General features: G+C 38.7%; 1 protein-coding gene across 1 annotated transcript in view; it reads right to left on the reverse strand.

The window, feature by feature from the left end:
* Positions 1 to 24,012, reverse strand: part of uggt2 (UDP-glucose glycoprotein glucosyltransferase 2) — a 39,911-nt gene that overhangs the window by 7,824 nt on the left and 8,075 nt on the right. Inside the window, exons 11-32 of the mRNA XM_088415118.1 lie at positions 23,712 to 23,772; positions 23,377 to 23,468; positions 23,089 to 23,239; positions 22,264 to 22,383; positions 20,987 to 21,072; positions 20,737 to 20,872; positions 20,362 to 20,493; positions 20,125 to 20,289; positions 19,369 to 19,492; positions 19,167 to 19,265; positions 18,269 to 18,363; positions 17,778 to 17,984; positions 14,646 to 14,777; positions 12,600 to 12,730; positions 12,368 to 12,463; positions 12,145 to 12,247; positions 9,383 to 9,462; positions 7,842 to 8,031; positions 7,613 to 7,771; positions 6,971 to 7,056; positions 4,840 to 4,924; positions 3,517 to 3,599 (exon numbers count right to left, since the gene is read on the reverse strand). Coding sequence (XP_088271244.1) covers positions 3,517 to 3,599; positions 4,840 to 4,924; positions 6,971 to 7,056; positions 7,613 to 7,771; positions 7,842 to 8,031; positions 9,383 to 9,462; positions 12,145 to 12,247; positions 12,368 to 12,463; positions 12,600 to 12,730; positions 14,646 to 14,777; positions 17,778 to 17,984; positions 18,269 to 18,363; positions 19,167 to 19,265; positions 19,369 to 19,492; positions 20,125 to 20,289; positions 20,362 to 20,493; positions 20,737 to 20,872; positions 20,987 to 21,072; positions 22,264 to 22,383; positions 23,089 to 23,239; positions 23,377 to 23,468; positions 23,712 to 23,772 — 2,613 coding nt within the window. The remainder of the gene's footprint in view (positions 1 to 3,516; positions 3,600 to 4,839; positions 4,925 to 6,970; positions 7,057 to 7,612; positions 7,772 to 7,841; positions 8,032 to 9,382; positions 9,463 to 12,144; positions 12,248 to 12,367; positions 12,464 to 12,599; positions 12,731 to 14,645; positions 14,778 to 17,777; positions 17,985 to 18,268; positions 18,364 to 19,166; positions 19,266 to 19,368; positions 19,493 to 20,124; positions 20,290 to 20,361; positions 20,494 to 20,736; positions 20,873 to 20,986; positions 21,073 to 22,263; positions 22,384 to 23,088; positions 23,240 to 23,376; positions 23,469 to 23,711; positions 23,773 to 24,012) is intronic.

Consider the following 24,012-nt stretch of genomic DNA (forward strand, 5'->3'; position numbering starts at 1 on the left):
AAAACAAAAGGTTAAGGAGTAAGTTAGTCGCCTATTTTCAGGAAAAAAAAATGTATCACTGCACTTGCTCAAGCTCAAAGCACATGCATTAATAAACAACTTTGCACAGATGAACACAAAACAGCTGACATTCTTACAATATTTGTTTCATGACTGGTATTAACAGTTCCAGGCATTTTTTTTTTTCACACTTGGAGGTGGTATTTGAATTGTAAAAAAGGTTGGCTAGTGACAGTGTGAAAGCTGGGACAGGGACTGGAGGTTTCAGCCACATATGTTACTTCTTCCGACCTGTTGTTTCGAAAACAATTATTGTTGCACAAAAATTGATTCACACTTAACACCAAATCTTGACATACAACTAAACTCTATTATAATCTTTAATTTCTTGCCCTAGATAGTGTACAATTCAGAAAGAATATGCCAACAAGCAGCAATGCTTGTCACTATATAGCAGTAAATTACACCAAAAATCGAATGAGAAGGCCAACTTCTCTTACTACCGTAATTCTCCAAATATAAGACTCACGTTTTCCCCGAAATGAGGGCCAAAAGTATGGATGTGTCCTATAAATGGTAGCTTAATGTTTTGTTTTGTTTTTTTTATAGTTTTTAACCACAGTTTTTAGAATAGTTTATCCTCTTTTGAAGAACAATTTTGCTTTCTGCCGAACTAGATGAAATTCTAAAAGAAGACAGAACACAGAGGGCCGGCATGGGATGTCATAGTATGATAGCATTTTCACGAGTACACTTGTACTTTATCTGCAGACACACACAGAGAATTAGCGCTCAATTAATGTTTTAGTGATGAACGACTTGTGTGCTTAAGTTGTATCGGACTTGACTTGGTGTTCACATTTTAGGTTATTTAAAGTACATGAACTTGTCTTGTGAATAAGGAGTATGCATAGTGAACACTTTCAAAGCAACTGCAAGGAGTGATTCAGGCAGTCGAATATATTCCAAGCCAGGACTAACCTATTTGTAACATTGGCGCCCCATCCGCAAAACCTTCCATTCCGCTTAGCCTCTGCATCCAATAACCTCAGCTCTGCTTAAATCCAGAGAACTGGATAAGACTAACAGGCAGAAAGTCCTTGGGAGGAGATAACACCGACCACCCCACCCCTCCCCCAACTACCATGTTTTCCCACAAAAGGGATGTGAGTGTTTTGCAAATAATGCAAACAGTGTGTCGTTCCATTTGACTAAATGCGGGGATGGTTCAAGTAAAAAGGGAATCGTTTGCGCAACATTTCCCTTACACCCTGCACCATAAACGCATGCAATTTAGTTGGTCCACTGAGGCACACGCGCATTTAAATCAAGTGCGCTTTTCTCTTTTGACAAATATAAAATCGCAGTGATCTTTACCAATACCTCAGATAGGAAGGATGCGATAAAATCGTTGACGGTCCATGCAAGATGTGAATAAATCACAATATTAACGAGCGGAAAGCAGAATTGAACAAACATTCACATCCAGACAAGAGCTCAAGATCGCCATTTGTAAGCACATCGCCCAGACGAGGTTGATGCACGTACTTGCCTTACCAACTCCTGTGAGGGTTTCAATCAATACATGACCTTCCTCCCATCTTCTACAACAAATCCCTCAAAGTAGTCCCGAGATTACAAATGAATTACGGGAGCAAGCGAGTCGAGACTAAGAATCTTTGTTACATTTGACTAATTTCTACATATATAACTAACAGAAGCGTGAACAATGATTTTAATCCAGTTCAGTTGTATTGAACTTTTAATAGAACACTTTAGCATTTAATCTTCTAGAAATGTTGCTTTACATTTTTTTTATTGACTTTATATTTTGTATTCAAGTGAAAAGTAATCCATTTTTAATTTACTGAAATTACACAGTGCTCAACAATTTTAACCGTGTAGCTGTATCAAGGTGTACATAGCCTCGAGGTCCAAAACCAAACTTCAAGACAGATTGAAATGGTGTTCCCCAGCCAGTCAGCAATTTGCAATGCCATTCACGTGGTTAAGGTCTACACCAAGGCCACAATACCTCTGTAACCTGCTCTGCTGAATGTATCCAACTGGCATCTTAATGAGACAAACCATCCACCTGAATTAACCTCCTTCTGCCCCTCTACTCTGAGCCCACCTTGAGGACACGCATACACACTCTTTCTCTCTCCCGCTATCTATATCTTTACCTATAGGTGAGTTGCTTTTCTTTTTGTTTTAAAAACATATATACTATTGGCCAGTCCGTATTTCAATTATCTATCCCATCACTCCACAAACGTTGAGTGTTATTTTTCAAAATTATTGTTCAATCTATAGTATTAACCATGGACTGCTCTCTACAGCAACGGCTGAACAAACTTGACATTTTTGGGGTCTCTTGGAAAGTGATGATTCCGGAGAGGTGCGGATTCCGCCCAACACCAGCGATAATGCTTTGAGCCTAATTGTGGTGAGCAATACAAACATAATCTTTTGCAATACATTTTACACCTCTAAGATGCACACAAATGAGAGCAGCAGGTTGAAGTAACAAATAAAAGCAGCAGAAATATATGTACCCATATTTTTTGGACTATAAGGCTCAGTTACAGGTACATATTTCGAAATGTCCGTATATAAGGTACACTGGGGCATCATGCACAAGGGGAAAAAAAACCCACAAACCAATACAGCAAAAGAGTCAAGCTTCATTCAACTTCAATTGGACATCCGTAATTAAGGCACACCTGATGAACACTGTCAATTTTTGATAAGAAACGGGCTGTAACATGAAAAGTGAACTTTTTGGATCTTTTGCTTCATTCATGCATTTCTAAGCATTCCTTGTTTATTCGTCGCTTTTGCAGCAGGCCCGCCCGTGCAGATGAAAACGACTTGAAGTGCACTTATGACGACGTCATGAAGTGGCCAAGGCAGCCCCATGGTAAGAGGCGCAGTCTCTGCAAATGAGGCGTTTTACTTCCTGGTTTAAAATATCTGTACCATAAAATTCCTATTTAAATAGAAATTAAATCGCCCATGTGTCAACTGTAACTTATATGCACATATTAAACTGTGGAATAAATAAAATAGCATGGCCCTTTAATAGGCCCTTTAAAGCATTTTAAGTGTACCTGATTGTCCAAAATATAGGGTATTAAAAAACACATACACACAAAGTATCAAATCTGATGCAGCCACACTACCTTCCTTTTCTCAAAAGTGCTCTAAAAACACTTCACACAGCAAGCGTTAGGGTGAGCGAATCGGATCACACAGTTAGCGAGCGGTTTTGGGGGTTGGGCACACACAAAGGCTAGCATACACATACCTACAGAAGCACATATTTTTTGCAAGACTAGCTCTTACAGCATAATAATGTAGTCTGGAGCCCGGGGAGGAATAAGATCTCCTGAAACCATAATGCAGCATTTACTTTGGAAGTGTAGTTGTTTCTGTCAATCAACTGATAAAAGCGGGGAGGCGAGTCATTTTATGTCAACTAACATATCACACATCACGGAAAAACATACACACCTTGCTATGGAGTCCCATAGGCCTTTGCTTTCACTTGTTTCGCTTAAAAGATCTTCATTTATCTTCTCTGCCTTTTTCTGCACCTAGGACAAACAAACAGCAAAAAAGATTTAACATTATAACTTATTTCTAAACACCATGTAATCTACTCAAATGTGGAACCTCCAGAGTTAAACACGTAATCTTTTGGGGTTTAACCAATATTTTCTGGACTAAAGATACCTCATGGTCAAACAACAATTTTTTTAAATTGTTTTCCTCCTCCGCAGGGATTCATACTCACTCCAAATTGCAAGAAAAACTCTTTCATTAAAGAGTTTTTCTGTTAAGATGTTACTTTGTAAAATAACAAAACACTATCTTTTAGCGTTGCATAAAATGTATCGCAAAAACATGCTGTAGTGTAGGACACAAGGAGATTAATCTTTGTGTTTTCACCAAGTTTTAGAAGAGTATATTTCAGTCTCTGAACATCATGTAAGTTGTGTTTCTGTGATAAACATGTATGCAATTGTTTTTCCCCTGTTCACCATTATGTTATATAACACCATTGGACTGTGTTTTAAAATTGTGAGATAAGTCTTTATGCAACTCTTAATTCCCATGTCTGCCATTATCTAATAGAAGACTATTTTATAACCTACTCTTTACAGTTCAACTGTTGCTCATTAAAGTTTCAAATTAGTAGTGTTCTGTTCCGTGTACACTATATACCAAGTATATAAAACGTTCTACAGTTTTGAAAGCAGAAAAGTGGTCAAATGGGGGTATGTGAAGGCACTTAAGGGAGTGAGATTTTAGCAAGGTTTCTGCAGGTATCAAGGAATCGATTTACCGTGTCATTTTCAAATTAAAAGCAAATTAATTGGAACACGCAGCAACAGCTTGCTTAATTTTGTCAAGTATCTCCTTCACAAAATGTCATATGCCTTCATTTATTAAGTATCACATGGATGCGGACTGTCATTAGTGATGCGATTGTCCGGCAGACGAGCCAGGAATAAAACAGATGATGTTACACGATCTATCTTCTGGAGTTGCTGAATACAATATGCCTAAAAATACCAATGACCTATGACGTTCCAAACTTTATTATGCTTTATTGTGCTTGATAAATAAGTACCAAATAATAATAATTAAAAAAATGATAATAATAATAAATTGGTCCTTGCGTCCTTCCTTTTTTCTGAATGTGGCCCTCAGAGGAAAATGTTCAAGGAAACCCCTGTCATAGGGAATTACAGAAGGGACTGTGTTTGACTTTGGAGGTTCCACTGTACACTTAGTTTTTTCCAATACAAAAAAATGTGGCAACACACTCACCCTGACTTTAATGATCTTACTGTGGAAGCTATTCAGCAACACGACGACGTCACCGCCGTCTCCTGCAGAATCGGTTCCATCATGTCTATCAAATAAATGGAAATTGCTACAGTTGTTACTTCCATAAAATGCGAACATGATAAACACTCCAGGGAAAAGTCGTTAACTAGGTAGGTTTGATTAGGTACATTTACAAAGTACATAAATTTTCATACAACTTAACTCAATATTCTCAATAGTCATCATAGCCAGTAATTTTGTTATATCAGCACAGCCCTTGTACAGTCATTCAACAAAGCTAATTTGGTTGCAAACTAATTATTAATCTCTTCCAAGTCAATGTGCTATTTTTACCATGCAATCAAACGTCACAAATATAGAATGAGCTTGGCATATAAGAAAAACTTAACAGTAATTAGAGAGTGCATTTCCTCTTTTTTGAAACTGTTCATTATACAGTGGTTAACAAACAAAATTTGGAGTGGTCAATTTACGGTCCATGCATACTTTGGGGAAAGTGGGAGGAAACCAGAGCACTCTGGGGAAAACCCACAAAGACACGGTAACATGCAAACCCCACGTAAGAAGTCCGGAGCCGTAATCAAACCCACGTTTTCTGCCCCGTGAGGCGGACGTGCCAACGATTCTTCCACTGTATACGACAATCTAAGCTACACAAATAGTATTTAACATCCATTGATTCTTAATTACAATGTATTCCATCTTTTTTTTTTGTATTATTCTGTTTGATGGCTGCCAACAGTAGCACTCTGAAGCCAGAATGACTTGACTTCATTATCCTCCTTCGGCATTAAGAAACACGCAGACTGTATTATATTCCATTACTACTTCCCATTTTCACTGTATGAGATGGCTGATTTAATGAAAACGTCTGTGCAGTATTGATCGGGTAACACTGGCCTTTCACAGCTATTGAGTTGAAGAGTGGCGACTAGTGTGTTTTGGCAGGTGCGGTCTACTGGGTCTAATGTTGACTTATAGGCTCTGATGCAAAATAAGACATTGAGAACCCATATAGGCTGTAAAATAGCCTAAAATCCTGCTTATCATCATGACAAATGGCTTCGTTTTGGGGCGAACCAATCGTATGCTCCAGCGCTAAGTTTTTGGGAACCTGTGGCTTCAGGGTTTGCGAAGAAAGGGACCAGAAATCAATCTGTATGCTTTCTGTGAGGAGTGGAGAGCGGGCCATCTCAATCACGAGTGTCAGGGCGAGAAGGTGCTGCAGCAGCAGCAAAAGGGTACACGGACACTCAGCTCTGATCAGCCAGCAAAGCGGAGCAGGGTGCCCGCTAACCACAAGAATAATGACCCTGCCAAGGTGAAAAATGACATCACCTTTTTGCTTCACCTGGAGGATTGGGGAATAAATCTTGGCTTGTCCTATATGATTTTCCAAAGGAACAGAGGCTCGTGCGTGTCCTAAATCTTCGGTGCCAGAGAGGACAGTACCTGCGATCCTATAGGGTCGTGCGGAATGGAGGACCCTGTGGACTGCGCACTACCCGTGAAGACGAGTAGGATTTGGGCCATTATTGCCTTGACGGAACCGAGCACAAGTTTCTTTGGGGAAGTCTCGACTTTCTATTTGCTCACAGAAATTAGACCGCGCTAGCATGCTATCGTCTCATCCGCGTATCCACTGACGCCAACGCTTCACCACCTGAAACACATTCTGCTGCCTATAACACACACCGCAGAGTGGATGGAATGCCAGGCTACCAGCTGATTCACCCCCCGCCTGCCCCACCCCCGTATCTTCTCTTTAAGACCGTCCCGCTCCTCCTACATGCTTCGTCCCCCCCTCTGTGTAGAGCCCAACTCCCCGCACTCATCAAAACCTGGAGCTCAGACAGTGTCAGCAGCTCTTCACGTTACCATAGCGATAGGCTTTCACAGCTACTGGTATCTGGCAGCTAAAAACAGACCTTAATGCTGAGGGGGTTTTGGTGAAGACACCTAATTAGATATATTACATGACCTTCTTAAAATCTGTTCATGGATTAGAAAGACAATATTAAAAAGTCTGGACTGATAGGACATCATGCTATTGAATGAGAAACCGTGTACAAAGCTTTTAACTGCTATGTACATGATGGCGAAAACTCACGAGAGAATCTGGTAGATGTCCTCTGATCGTCCTTTACGGAGTCTGAGCAGCCAGGCACCAGGATTGGCTTTTAGTTGGAAATAACCCTGTTGGATTCAAAACAGCACAAATAGTGAATATAACTAACGGCCAGGGGTTATTATTCACTCAATTAAAGAGAATACCAAGGGTCTCATTGTCTAGGCTTTATTTATTGAAGTCATGGATGCATTAAAAAACATATTTGTAACTTGATGAAGCCATTTCTAGAGAAAATGTGTGTGAATGCTGAATGATAAATTACTGATGCATGGAATACTTTAGAATCATGGAACATATAGAATGATTTTGAATTGACATATTTTTTAACTATAAGCCACCTTTTTTCTCATGATTTGAGCTCTGAGAGAAGCTCAGATTATTATCTGGCCTAGAAGTGTTTTTTTTTTAAAATATCCCCAAAATACAAGTGTGCACTATAACTATGACATAACTGCATTACTTGCGCATCGCAAAATATTTTGGGTTACTGTATGTTGCTGCCCTAGGAATGACACGGCATCATAAACCAAAGATGCTCTGCACCAGGTTTAGGACATCTACAATAGTGACGGCGTCATGTATGCAGCCTTGGTAAATCGGGAACTAGACTAGGTCACTAACCAGGTTAGCCATGACGATCGTGTCATACATGATAGGGTCTCGACTCATGCCCAGCGTGAACTGCAGTCCGCGCGGAGGCTGACCGGTTGACAGGTCGAAACAGTGGCCCTCGAGCAAGAGGTGCTCGAGCTCATACTCGGCCGTCACGGTCCCGCTCACCTGAGTGACATCAAACCAAAATAATTAAAAAGACGGTCCGTATTGAGGTCAAGGAAGGGTAGTGGCATACCTCCTGGAGGTGGATGTTATCCAAGTCATGGGGGCTGCGAAGGGCCTGCACCATCCAGCCCTCTGGTGTGATCATATTAAGGGTGAGAAGTGGAGATTCGGGAAGCTCTGTGAAGCGGGCCACCGGACCGGCAGACACCGTGTCGTTGGCCAAGAAGGTGACATCAGACTCCAACACAAAAGAGTAAAAGCTGCAGACAGACATGAAATGTCACAGCTTTGACATGCACTTTTACAACCATTAAAAATGATGACATGTTGTGAAATTGTTGACTTCCTAAGGACAGACATCTTCAAAGTGAGCCTACAGCTAATCACAGTATTTATGGGTTATATTGCATTTTTTTTTTTTACACACACACATATACACACATATATATACACATAATATATATATATATATACACATAATATATATATATATATACACATAATATATATATATATATATATATATATATACACATAATATATATATATATATACACATAATATATATATATATATATATATATATATATATATATATATACACATAATATATATATATATATATATATATATATATATATATATATATATATATATATATATATATATATATATATATATATATATATATATATATATATATATATGACTGTGTGCGTGTGCACTTGAAAATAACTGTTTTCGGATTGACAGGGTAAGCAGGATCCACCTGTTTTTATTCCATCTCAATGGGTGGCCATTGTTCCACTTGTGGTTGATTGAAAATAAGATCACAGTTGCGCAGGGCTCAGGTGACAACCAATCAATCAACCATTTGACATTTGCATTGTCTACTAATTTGTTTTCAAATGTCCAACAAAGCAGAGGCCAAAATATTGCTCAAAAGATATAAAGCCACCATCCAGAATACTGTACATTAAACATATTAGCATTTTATGACAGTTGTAGTCCTAAAATAATTTCCTTCTGGAATTTAATTTTCCACAAACAGCATATGGCTCATTATTGTTTTGAGCATTCAAGTCACAGTAAAGAACTGTGACAGCAGCTGCCCTACTTGTCAGAACACTTTGTGCATCGCCTCGCGTTGTGAAGTTCAATTTTCACTTGTAAAGTAAAGTAAAACAAATTACAAACAGCTTGGCGTGATGCTCGAAAAGCCTTTAACATTTATAAGTCATACTGGAAATTGCGGTCTTAGTTGCTACCTGGAAATTGTTATGAAGGGCATGAGTGTCACCGATTCAAATCTCTTCAACACACTATTGTAGCAATCACCGTGACTCACACTGACGGTGCTCTCTAAAAGTTACAAGAGCGTGTCTTTTTCTTGTTGATTTGTTGGGCTGTTTTCTCGTAGCACGGCAGCGCAATTTGCTCAGAGTTGCAAGCGCGGGCCCAGAGCAATAAGGCGGCGATATTAAGCAGATTGCATCAGTTTAATCTTGTGGAGTGGAGGAGGAGTGAGGCAGAGATGCTCGGCGAAGAGTCTGAGGACACTCAAACAAGCCTAACGGGAGCACCTAATTACAGCTGGAGCGCCGAGCCTACCTCTTGAGGGGCATCTCAGACAACTTGGCCCTGCAATTGGTGAACAGCCGCAGCTTTAAGTTGACCACTTGACTGAGCACCTGCGGGAGGCCACACAGGAAAAGAAAAGGTAGAAATAAACAGGCTTCTATGTGATGAAGAGTAGATGATGGAAGAAAAACATGCTTTATAAAGTTCCCAAAAGGATTATTCAATTAAATCACACTATATGTAAGTGGCCAAAGGCGTTTTATTTACTCAGATGCAAAGAGCGCCAGGCATTTACCGCATGCAAAGGGTCTATATATTTTTTCACAAACAAATTACAATAAATAATATACGCCTTTGAAAATTGATCATTTTTCAATATTTTTGGCAAACTAAAAAATAAAATAACATTTTTAAAACACACATTGGTCTTTTTTATGATATTATAACTAAAAACTTAACTGGATATGCGAACAAGTAAGGAAAAAGATCCAATAAATATTAAGTGTTCGCAAAAAAATGCACTTGCTTATGTTTTCCAAAAACATAGAAAAATAAATTAGGCAATTAAGTGATAGCATATGTGATATGTATAAAGATATTACCAACAAAAGCTGTCCCAGTAATTATGTTATGATATGGTAATACATATTATTTTATATATATATATATATATATATATATATATATATATTAGCGCATTATATTACACTGAATTATACTAATTATAACATACTAAATTATATTTCTGAAATTGCATTCTATTATATCATTTTATATAATATTTAATCAGACTGAAACCTCTTAAATGACATTTTGATAAGTATTATATTTTTTTAAAAATATGGACTATTGTTTAGTCCATTTGGGTGTTATTTATTTGTTACAAATTATTGACCGCCTCAAAGTGTTAAAGACGTCTTACTTTTTTTTCATGATAGTGATACTAATGCTTGAACTAACATGCCATTTTTGGGGTCTGCTGATTTTGGAGATACAGTATAGCGATTCTGCCTGATGCCAGCAAGATCCTTTTGATATGATATATGATATACAGTGCATTGGACTATAGGATGTTTTAAACAATACGAGATACAATAAAAGATACTGTATATGAAGTCAGTCAGAAGTCAGGCTAAATTCAAATTTTGTTAGCAGTTTTAAAATAATCAACTCCCCTTTCAGACAATCAAACACCTTAAATACAATAATTGTTAACCCGTTTTATATTAAAAAAAAGTTAGCCACTATAGCTTAAAGTATGGTGACTCAGAGAGTTTAAACTAGCATAATAAAGAAATCTCACTTGTAAACCTGAACAGCAGCACCTATGAGAAAATACATAGATTATTTCACCTCAGCATTTTTTCTAATAGTAAATGGCAGCTCTTCTAGCAGCCAGCCAACTGAAACTCTCCAAATTTGTAGTCCATGGCGTATATTGGGCTTTTTTTTTCGGTCTTCTATCGATTGATCCGACCTTCCAGTCCTCAAGCCAAACACTTCCAATCAAGCCTTTTCAGATTGAGCTACCGCTGTTGCGAATATAATAAATACACACTATAATGGAAGAAAAAACAAGAAAGGTTCAGGGGTTTTGTGCACGGGGCTGCCTCTATCACAACTTCAAATCAATACAATATGCTACCATGATGATTTTTCTTGCACACTGCAGTGCAAGGCTGAGAGCACACAGCTAACAATGTCTGATGATAGTAACTGATTCACTCGTTCCCTGAACAGAGTCATATTTTCATATTAACCGGGCAATCTGTGGTGGATCTCCACAAAACAAGCCCAATGGTCTCCAAAAAAGCCAGACAAACACATGAAAGCTCTATTTCACTTCATATGTTCTAAAGTGAGGTTTGGAAGGCTAAACTTATATTTCCACTAGAGGTTGTGCAGCCACGAAAGTGACAGCTTTGTTAGCTATGTACATAGTTTATATAGTGTCATACAAACCCCAGTCAACACCGTCCCACCACACAAAGGAATTCAACATTGGAGGATGCAGCGCAGTCAATGAATAAAAATGGAAGATTCAATGTCTATAAGTAAGATCTCAAAAAATACTCACCAAAAACACTTCAGGGTTCACTCACAAGATTTTTACTTGGATTTTTGACGGTATCAGCAAATCTAATTAATTGCTTTTTAATACAGGACACTTTTCCTTACAAATTAAGAGCCAATTAAAATGAAAATGAAGAAGCAACTTATTGCTAAACAGTGTTATAAAAACTAAAATCTGCATTGTAATTAGTGATGGGATTTTCCGACAAACCAGAAATAAAACAGGTGATGTTACACGTGCTACATATCCTGGGGATGCTGAACAAAACAGAGAGAATACACTACAAATGCAATTCAAAAGTTGATGAAATCAGACAACGATGGACAGCACTTTTCTGCACTATACAGTAAGTGGCACCCGATTATAAGGCGGCCCTTCAATGAATGGCCTATTTTTAAAACGGTTTTCATATCTAAGTTGCACCGCATTATAAGGCGCACAGAATAGAAGCTACAGTTGTGGCTGGGGTTGTGTTATGCATTCATCAGATGGAGCTGAGCGAAAGGAAATGTTAACAAAACAATCAGACCAGTCAGTCAAAGTTTTCAATCAAAAATTAAGAATAAAGATGATATGTGGAAAAAATACCTCTTGGTCAATTTCAACCAAAATTTCAACCCAAAACCTTAAAATAGAGTGTTTTGTTGTTTTAAAACAGTTTCTTGATTCATTTAATGAAATGAAATGTGTTTTTCATTGAGCAACGACAGTAACTTACAATTAACAGGGAGGACATCTTCTGTGCTGCCCTAGTAAGTGGGTCAACGATGGCCACCACGTCGTAGAACACTTCGTTTTCACGAGGTGAGAGCTGCAACACACTGTGGGGGAAATGATAGGTGGTTAGCTAATATAAGATAAACTTTTATTCAGCTTGGAGATGATATTACTATTTGATTGCAGAGATAGATGGGCCAATTTCCCACACAATTCCAAACTACCTGTAGTTCTCTTTAAGAAAGTTCACATCCCTTCGGGCCTCTCCTTTGGAAGATGCAGCCAACAGGGCGTCAACCTTCATAATCAGGTCACTGGCACTGACGTCAAGAAATGTATGTTTTGAAATCATTTTAAGACCAAAAAAAAACAAAACAGCTAAAAGTCATATATTGTATGGGATTCTCAAACATCCATAATGAGCATTCATAGGTTTAAAAAAAAAAAAAAACATACTGCTTTGACTTCATTCCCATCAGTTTAACATGGGCTTTAACTTTCTCAGCAGAGCTGCTACGAGTAATCTTCTCCAGCAATTGGAAATCCTCTTCAGTGAATTCCTCCTGTTCAACGAGTGGCCCGAGGATCTGACACACGATAGACGAGAATAATGCCATAATAAGCATTGTTTTCATATTTGTCGGTTAGTTGACAGGATTAAGCAAAAAGTGTGCCATTGGTTTAATTCACACAATAACAACGGTGGGGTGTGAATTACAGAAAAACAATAATGATAACCCCCCAACCACCAGTGCCACCCAAAAAGCGTCCCATCTCTATAGAATAGAATATCTTTACTGTAATTGTATGGCTGGTAAACAACAAAGTTGGGAGCATTGCTTCAATTGGTGCACATTCAGTAAATATAGTTTGAACAATAAATTTTATAGAATAAAACACATAGTGTCAGAGTGCATTTTGTTATTTTCAGCGTGTTCTTGTTGTGTTATTCTGTTAATAGCTCTGGGGGAAAACCTCTGTTTGGCCTTTTCGCTGACCAGAGGGCAACAATTTAGAAGGTAAATGGTAAATAAATGGATTTTGCATTGGTCCTCAACTCCAGTGATTTTCAAAAGGGGGTAACGCGAATGCACTACAGGGGCTATTTGAGATTTTAACAAGGTTTCTACAGAGATCAGCAAATCTAATGTAAAACTTTTTAGTGCCATGACAGGCCCAAGTATGTTTTTTGTTTCAAATCAAGAGCAAATTAACCAGAAAATGAAACAACTTTTTGCTAAATTGTGTCATGATGATACTTATCTTTTGACAATAATGGATGGCTTGCTTACCCCACGAGATTTGGCAGAGTCCTATCTCAACGTTCTTAATAAATATTTAAACGTTCACTTGTAACACCGGCAACAATGTGAATAAAATAAAGAGTTGTTTTAAACAGTTGCTTTAGTGTTTGTATGCAGACCACACTCTCTTTTTCATCCATCTGTACCTCGGAAGGTTTGAGTCGAGGACAGCTGGACTTGAAATGTATTATTTACTACTTGCCTTGGGGATGTTAAATGTAATGCGATTGCAACAACAAATGTTTTACCCACTTAAATCATGGTGTTCTCTATGTTTTCTTCTCGGTCCTTTTACGATAAGAGCATTGCTGTCTTGTAGATAGTGTATAATCATTTGTGCTTACCGTCTCATGCTATAAAAACATACAAATGCAGTTTGCGGCATGTTTCTTTGCGGTCCAAGGTTTCCATTAAAGGGGCTAGATCACGGTTAAGTCAACTTGTTGGAGCCTTTAACCGTGATACAATGCTAAATACTCACTATATATATATATATATATATATATATATATATATATATATATATATACACACACACACACACACAAACACACACACACACACACACACTAAGGGGGACGGTCATTTTGAAACTCACTGACAACTAAATATGATATCAAAATTGCTAAGTTGCTCAGGTAATGACCAATCACGGCTTACCTATTTTCTGAATTTGGTCAGTTGATTTTAGCAAGGTTAGCCGTGACTGGTCATTTCATAGGCAATTAGCAACAATTATGTCATTTTTAGGTGGCCATTTTGACCTTTGCCGGTGACTAAAAATGACATCACAGTTACCTAGGCCCCACCAGTTACGCCCACCTGTTTTCTGTATTTGCTTAGATTTTATCAGTTAGCCTTGAGCACTTAGGAACTATGATTTCAACTGTAGTGGGCCATTTAGACCTTCACTAGTGAATAAAAATGACATCAGTTGCTATGATTGGTCATGACTTGAGCCTTGAGCAACTGTGATGTCATTTTCGGTCAACAGCAAAAGTCAAAATGACCGCCCGTCCCCTAAGACAATTAAAAATAGACGTATTTTGCTGTAAAATTCAAATTCCACAAACGCAATGTTACCCAGAATACTGTGTTTAGAATATTGGTGCTGCAGATTACTGTGAAGAAAATTTGGGGGTTGACTTCCCCTTTAAGAAATGAATGGATTCTTACTGAGAAGACAAACAATACTTACCCTGCCGTTGCTAATGACTGCTTGCTGTCCAGCACTGAGTTTTAGGACATCTCGGCAGAAGAGCTGCTGACTGCGGATAAAATCTACTTCGAGTGTGTTGAACTTCTTCTCAAAGGCATCTGTGTCCATTCCCTAAGAGCATAAAAAAGGTTGCTTATACTGAGGTTGTGCTGTACAATCCAATAGAGTAGCTCAAGGACTTTTTCCCTATTACAGCATGTCCAAAACAATATCGGAGCAATTTGCAGGGTTGGGAAATGATAAATGAATGACAAGGACGCCAACATTACATGTTTTTTTTCCTTTTATTATTCACAATAGCCTTGATGCCTTGCATCGATGCTGTTGTCAGATATTTCAACCACACCGAGCGAGCTGTCAGACCTCGCGTGCGTGCGTGCGCGTGAAAGTGAAATTAATCAATTTCTAATTAATAAAAAACAACTTTTAATTAAATCTCTGCCATTTTTTTGAGTGTAACAAATTAGGCGTGGGAGTGAAAGGGGGTGTGTGGAGTCAGGTTATTAGTTTCTGCAACGTTCCTCTTCTCAGGAGAACAGGTAAATACCAATAATGTCAGCACAATCCAGTCAGCAAGACTGTCTGGCAGCCAATAATAAACTCACGTCCCCTGACTCCGAGTTTCGACTCACACATCCTCCCATTCCTTACATTGCTATTTCCAGCCCACTCACCAGACCCCGACTGCTTAAACTAGGTATAATTGCAGGGATGTTTGTGATAGCCTCTCCTGAATGTTAACTGTGTGAGAGGACATTCTCTCGATGGGAGATTCAAACCTTGCTGTCGTATGATTTGCTGCGGTCGAAACCCACACACAATGGCGGCAAAATGCGAGGACCAGACGGCCTGTTTCACCACGTAGACTGCCCCGCTACGACCGAAAGGGGCAGTAAAAGCCTAATGAAATAATGCATTCTGCTGCTCATCCATTCTTGGACGCAAGGATATCCGCCACCGTGCGCCGGCCCCCGTGACAGATCAAGTGGAACTGACAGTGAGTGGGCTGCCCGCCTTGACATGCACAGGCTGCGGAGCATCACACGCACTTCTAAACGTATTCTAAGAGCCCATGTTTGGGAGGGGAATAAGAAGATGGGCTCATCAATCACCATTTAGCCAGACAGGGCACTTACATCAAGAAAGTGGTGTCGGACAAATTTGCGCGAGTGGTCACATCGGACCTTCATTATCCTCCCTTTTGCTGTTATGCTTGTCAGTTATGCCTAAAATGCTATCATTTATTTTACACATGCAGTCCCCCTATGCTCAAGTCACAAATACAAATGTTCTACTGATGCTGACTGATTGTGTGTTCTACCTGTGAAATAAATCTATTTCCTGAGTTGCTTCCCTCTGAGCCAGGGAATGACATATTTTGCTAGGAAATCGGTTTAGCTACAGGAACATGTCCAATTTCCTTCCTATTATCATGAGGCAGAAAGAAAATCAAAAGTACATGTAAAACAAACACTTTCCTAACAGCTTTTGAAAATCTTCTGGGCATTGTATTCAATTTCTTGCAAAATGGAACAGTAATCGAGTTCACAATATGATAATGTTATAACGAGAGCATCACGGGAGCCCGCAAGAATTCAGTGGCAAATAATATAAATTGTTAAGCAGGATGACTTGTGAAATTTGCAATGACGATCACACAACTAAGCCTCATTCACTACCAATGACGGCTATGGACGCCAAAGATCCATTCTGACAGAGATGGCGAAGAATGAATTGATCTATTGTTGGTTTCTAGGGGTTTTTCTAAAAGAGCCTCCATCATGTCACAAAAAGTCGGGTACTGTATATCTATACCATGGCAACATTTTCCCTGACATCTTTATCACATTGGTTGGCACGGTGGAAGAGTGGTTAGCACGTCTGTCTCGCAGTTGAGAGTCCAGAGTTCAATTCTAGCTTTGTACGGCCTGCCTGTGTGGAGTTTGCATGGTCTCCCCGTGCCCATGTGCGTTTTCTCCAAGTGAATCTGGAATCTAACACCAAATATCACACACAAATAATCTTTAATAGTCTGAACTGCTATATGGTGAAGTACTACAAATCAAATCATAGCATTTAGTGGAAATGAGGCGGGTTTCCCTCTATAAAAATGCGCATTGCTATACTTTGGATCAGCGACCGTCTGAGCTGATAGAAATGGCACTGCAGTCTGTGAAATACAGAAGACAGTGGTGCAGTCTGCCACAGTCAAGTGGGAATGTGTGAAGAAAAAGTCACAGGCAGAGAAGCTGCCAGTCAAACTCCTTCAGATTGCATTGGAGGGAAGTAATGTTGTCGAAATATTTGTTAGTACATCAGGTCCATGTTTGAGGCTCAACCATGACCTATCTGTTATAAAATGAGGAGCCGCTCCTTTGAATAACTGATGACTAAAATATGTGAAATTTCTTCAACTAGATGCATTCCTGCGTGAGTCCTTCAGCCTCTCTTCCGTAAATCCTTGGCAAAACTATCTCAAGCTGTTTCTAGCATGCTGTTTGGTGTTTAATGGAGGATAATACTTTTGAATGTACTAATCAAGGATTAAAGTGGCCAGATCTAAAAATAGTGGATGCAATGTGAATAACTTTGATGATGGGCCTACCTGTCAAAAGATACGACACCTATTTGCTTAATTTCACTGTGTTTTTTTTAAGTACATACATACATACATTATATATATATATATATATATATATATATATATATATATATATATATATATATATATATATATATATATATATATATTATATATATATATATATATATATGTATACACACATATACACACATATATATATATATATATATATATATATATATATATATATATATACACACATATATATGTCCGTTTTTAGTACATCTTTAAGATGAATATAGAAGACGGATAAATTGTTCCTTCAAAACATTTGCAGGCACAAACGTTTTATAGGGGTGACAGTTTGACTGAAATGAATTAATGGAAGAAGATGCTTTAAAATTACAACTTGGAAGTATTATGTTTGACTTTGAATATTTCACTTTAGGGCCGAGTGGCTTAAATTCACCTGAAATATGAAATAAATGCAAATGCGTGCTAACCACATGCTCGGATGAGTCTTTTACCTGCAGCAGCAAGTCCTTCATCTTGGTCCCCTGCTGGAGCAGCTGGTGACTTTGTTCCCTTGCGACTTTTTGAACAAACTCAGCCGCAGCTTTATTCTTTTGGGTGACGAGTGAAGCCCAGATAGCCCGGTACACGGCTGTGTTATCTTCGCTGGGCCTTCCGCCCGGATTATCCAGCACCCCCACACGCACACCGGAGCTGCTTCCCTGTTTGTGCGCACACACATAGACAGACACACACAGGGCGGTGATCAAATTAACAAATCTATCACACGTTTTATTTCAAGCACAGGCGATGTCACAGAAGAAGCACATATTTAACAAAGTGTTGATGAGTTTCATTTCATATTTTGCTCCTGACATATGGAAAATTGCTAATTGCACTATAAACAGTTATGAGAATTTTTTTTCTTTTTTTATTGATGAATAAATGTGTAAATTACAGAGATTACACCACTGCACCATGTGCTGATTGTACTGTATGTACATACCAAATGTTTAAGAGCAGCGAGCAATAATTTTCTTCCTGAGGGTTTCTGGAAATCTCCGACAATCCACATGGTCACAACGCTCATCCCGTCATCATCTGAGGGAAAAGAGAAACATCTTGATCAATGACAACTGCTGGCATTTAACCTAAATAAAATCAAGAATAGAAAATTAACACCTACCTTCTCTTACCTATGTCCTATTAAGTGAAGCCTAACCGATATGGATTTTGTGAGGCCACTGCAGATTTTGGGCATGTAAAAATACCAATTAAGAAGAGTAATACCCATCATTTTTAGACTTTTAGGGCTTTTAGACAAATTAATATTCAGCTGTAAAAAAAAAACGCATTGAAACGTCAAATTATTTATTGTTGCAACATTAGTTTCAGCATTTGCGTCTACGCGCATGCGTACAATGGGTCTAAATCTTGTCTCGTTTCCTTCCCGCCCCCTCCCTCTATAACTACAACACTATGTTGTATATGATGTATTAATGCCTCTAAAAGTCCTGTAATTTTGTCATTTTAATAACACACACCATGTATTTTAATTGAACTGCCATGATCTATGTAACCACTAAAGTCAGGGGTAGACTTGCAATCGCGTTTTGTAAAATTCATCCAAACTGCAGTAAAAAAAAAAAAATAAAGGGGGTTGACTTATAAGCCAAGGTCAACTTGTACTGAGAAATACAGTAACTTCTGTAAATGTTTAGAGTTACTTGAATGTAAAAAGTACATAAAGATTAAAAGGTAAAATATGTGGTAAATATCACCCATTTGGCTGATTATTTTAAATAATTGAAGGTTGCAAGAGCAATATGTACCAAAGGATCTAAAAATCTTAATTATAGAACAAACTGTATGTTGGTCAAACCGTGGATAAAAATCCCTCTCACCATTGTTAGTCAGGTACTTCATTCTCTTAGCCATCACGGCAGTCTTGTCTCTGGAGTCCAGGAATGAATACATAGTCGTGTCCTCCCAGTCACTCACAACTGTGCAAGAAAATGAAAATAATTAAAAAAAAAAAAAAAAAAAAAAAAAAAAACAACATAGTTGAATAACCTAGTTGAGCATGTTTTTAGGAAGTGAGGTCACCTGGATTGGAAGTGAAGTCCAAGTACTTTCTGTCCGTGCTTAGAATGAGTGGATTCATTCTGGGTACCACATTGGCTTGCTCCATTAGGTAATCCATCACATCTGTTCCCTCAGTCAAATGACCCTGCGAACAGTCGTTGACTTGTTGCACCATAATCTTGACGTATTTAAGCACAACATTGTGATATATTTCAGACTGCAGCTTTTCTTTTTTGCACATGATTTGCTTCATTTTTGTTTTGCCTGGAGTTGAATTGATTCCTTTTATTTATTACTATTGTTATTCTGAGCTGTGTGAAAGCAAGAATTCCATTACTCAATGTAACTGCTGATTTTTTCTACAATGACTGTGTTTAAGATGCTTCTTCCATACATAAGACAGGTATGAGAGGGGTGCACCGAGCTGTAGGAAGAATACAATGTAACGTGACACAATAGGGCTCAGTTATTCACAACGTATATATATATATATATATATATATATATATATATATATATATATATATATATATTTTAAATTATTGTTAATTTTATGTGTATAATCTAGAATTATACTTCAGACATTCATGTCTATAATTAAGTGGTATTACTAGTGACTTAACATAGGGTAATGACGCAAATTCAAATTACATCACCACGGTAGGAATGAACCTTGTAAAGCAAACTGCTCTTATAATAGTACATCAGTACTTTGATTGATTTTTGTGAGTTTATGAAGATGTTCGCTGGGAGGCTGACAATACAGTGGAGTCATACCATGAAAACAGCTTTCTGGAAGGCAGTAGTGGAGTCCATTATGTGCTGGAGGATGACGCTCTCCAGCTCATCCGGTTCCATCTCATCTGGGCTCAGGGGGACGCCGTTAAATATGGCCAGTGGAAGGGCACCCAGGCCACTCTTTTTGTAAAAGAGGGTGCCCTCCTGGGGGACATAAACACCTGATTGCAATACTTATTTTTCACAAATAATTCCCGAGTATTATTCTGTTCTTACCTTTCTTCTTTCATCATATTCTGAATCCGCACCGAGGATCCTTTCAGCGTTGGCTTTTGGGAATTTGCTCTTCAGGAAAGCAGTGATTGTGTCAGTTGTCAATGTGTCCCCTTCATTGACTCTGTTGTACAGCTGCATTGGAGTGACAAGTTAGCTGAGATATATCGTAAGTGCACACACACATCCCTGCCTCAGCCAACAATTTCACAGAACTAGACAGAGCCACTATCGCAGGAAGGTCCACTGACTCCCTCGGTGCAAACATGTCAAAAAACACACAATTTCAGGGTATATGGTGAGTAAAGTACTCACATAAGTTATTCAGTGAGAACTACCAGAGTGAACAAAAGAGATTTATATTTGCGATACACTTACCGAGGCCATGGATATCAGGGCCTGGGATAAATCATACTCGTCTGCGATGTAATTCAGTAGTCGGTAAAAGCCAACTCCTGCATCTGAGAAGCCATCAATCTCATCTTCGGCGTTGACAACAAACACATATCCAATTCTGGCCAAAGTGAGCAAAACAAGTATTCAATTTGCAGATGAAATGAGAAACAGCGCCTTGGTGAGGATTATAAATGCCCAACGTGGAGCATAAAAAAGCAGCAGATGCACTCACCTCAGGGGGATCTTGTGTTTGTAAAAGAGCCCGGCAAGTTTCACCAACTCAACACTTTTTTCCTCTTCCGGATCGAGGAACAGAACCTACAAAAAGTCCCGAACAGGTTAGAGACTGGTGTCAGAATTGGCAGAGAGCCGGATCTTACACGTTTTTCTCACTGAGCAAGAGCCTATAACATGATTTTACTCTTTCCATGGTGTAATATGGGCATATAAATTACATTTGACACCGGCGATTCGATTCAATTTCTTAACAAACATGAGTTTTATGGTATTGATATTTCCAACCAGGAAGTAAAACACCTTGTTCGCAGAGACCGCGCCTCTTACCGTTGATTGCCTTGCAACCTTCATGACGTCGCTCAATGCCGGAGTGCCACGCAACATGCATCCATCCTTCCTCTAGACCGCTCATTATTATGAGGCTCGCAGCTGATGGAGAATATTCCAACAGCATAAATCCGGGCCAAAAACAGGCGTTTTACTGACATTAAAATAAAAACGGCGTCAATACTCCACTCTCACAACCACGCGTTCCTCCTATCAAATCAGTCACTGGCTGTGTGTTCCCAATCACACATTTTCAACAACAGTATTTTCTACAGTAAAACGGAGGAGCTGATGAATGTTGTGTTTACTTGGCCGACTTGGTGCAAAATTTCTCCTCCTCAGTGTCGGAATTAAAACGAAACTAACAGACTCGGATAAGGTCGTGGGGATTTTGTCTTGCACAGGCGGTTTGAGGACGTGTAGGGGAGGTATGAATTGCTCCTGTTGTCATAAGCTCAATTCAAGCCTTTTCATCTGCAAGGCTGGTGCGAGATCACGGAATAAGCAAGGAATGTTTAGATATGCATCAATGAAGGAAAATAATACTTTGGGAGCTTAGGATGAGAAATCAACATTGGAACATCGTTAAAAGCTCCAAAAGGTTGACTTTTCATGCAAAGGCTCCTTTAATGCTTTCTAATTTACTATGCAATTTTCCAGCAGACAAGTCAGAAATAAATTAAAAAAATAATAATAATAATAATAAAAAAAAAAGAAAGGTAACATTACACAAGCTATTTTCGAGAGTTGCTGGATAAAATATAGTGATACAACTACAAAAATTATTCTAAAGTTTAATAAATCAGATAAAGATGGCACAGTACTGTTTTATTTCATTCAAAAAAGTTAAGGATACTTGGATGCGATTTCACAAGGGTACATCACCGAAAAAGGTCGAGAACTACTGCTGTAACACAATTAATGTAACCAACTTTGAGATCTCACCAGGTTGAAGAAATTCCGTCTGATCTGTCGGATGACTCCTGGAAAAGTGGTTCTCAACAACTCCTGAACACCCGCTGGCCAGCTGCTGTACAATGGGTCTTTCTCGATGTCATTCATCCACTGAAAAATACAGAAACATTGACAAAAAAACAAAAACAAATAAACAATCATCATTATTATATTTTGCCTTACTTGTTAAATAACAAGTACAGCTGAAACACAACAGAGTCCAAATGTCTGTCAGCATCTCAAGACTTATATAAACCGAAGAATAGTAAATAGTAGAGCCTCCTTTTTGTGCTATCTGTGTACAGTTTAAACAGCATAAGGTGAAACCACGCATTGTATGACAGCCACTGAGGTTAAGAATTCCAACTGTAAAAAACACACATGTAAACCTCAAGAGGTCTCACATTTTTCTCTTGAAACGACATACCAACAAAGAATGCCAGTTATGGCAGCGGAAAAGTATAACCATAACCATAGCGCAGGAACTGACTGTACAGCTCAGTACAAAATACTGGTTACAAGATTTTCCCTACATTTATTCCTTATTTTTACACTTCAAAAAAAATAATTAGAAAACGGGCAGCATGAAGTTGACTTGCCCTAAGCAAACTGCCCCTTCCTCTTTCTAAAAAAAACCCTACACCTCCATCAAATGCCAGACGGATGAGATGCGGCTGCTTAAATTTGGATATGTCTGGCGCATATCGAAAATGAAAGACTTCCAAGATTCTCATTTAAAGCGATTTCTTGGCAGATGATTGATTCTCTATTGTTACCCGCTGTGTAGTCCAGGACTGATGAGTCACCACAACGCACCATTATAGCTGGATGTCTGATATTTAAGGCATAGCTGTCTGCAACACGGTCCACGGGCAATCTCAGGAGTGTACTCTGATGCTCTCCTTTTACGCCCAGGTTGTGAAGGCCTTCCAAGATCCTGGCCTCACTTCTGAGGGTCTCCAAAATGCTATCAATGAAAAATGACAGGGAACGGGTTTTAACACGTATCAAACTTGTGATTATGTGGTAGCAGAAACACTAAGGTAAATGGGCTGTGATGTCCAATAGGGGAGGATAAGTGGTGAGATCGGGCTGGAATCCTACCTGAAAGGATTGTGAACATCCAGATCAATGTGCAGCCCATTTATGAAGAGCTCGCCATCTCCTGGGTGAACACCAATGGTCTCACTCAGATGCTTAAAGAACAAGCACAAAGAGCTGGTTGAGATCCAGAATGTTTTTCTTCATGTTAGCTCAGAGAAAAAAAAAAAACATAAAAGTCTGCAGAGAATCAAGGACAAATGTCTGGAAAAAAAAATGTTGATGATGTCGTGGCGGATATTTCAGGTACAGATCAGAGCCGCATCCACTTGAGAAGCACCATCAAACTAAAGTCCCCCCCCCAACATCATGTTTGGACACAGATTACGATAGCGCACCTTTTGGTTCTCCTCAATTTCTTTTCTCATCTCACTCTTTACAGCCACTCTTGTCAGTGATCTGTGGGAATAGTAAAGCAGTACAGTAAAACATACGCTCACCATCAGCCTTTATCACACCCGGCAGTAAAATGACAGTTTTAATCGCTGAAAGACCCACACGGCCTCAAAAGGGCAAATGTATGTGAATCCCCTGAAAACAAACAACAGTAACTAATCATTTTTACTGGATTGCTTTTCTTTAACTAAGAGTGTCATTAGGAACAGTCATTTTATAGTGGAAATTGTAGGGGTCACTATA

The sequence above is a fragment of the Hippichthys cyanospilos genome, chromosome 5 (assembly GCF_059441005.1).
Source record: "Hippichthys cyanospilos isolate Australia breed blue-spotted pipefish chromosome 5, RoL_Hcya_1.0, whole genome shotgun sequence".
In the NCBI taxonomy this organism is placed as follows: domain Eukaryota; kingdom Metazoa; phylum Chordata; class Actinopteri; order Syngnathiformes; family Syngnathidae; genus Hippichthys; species Hippichthys cyanospilos.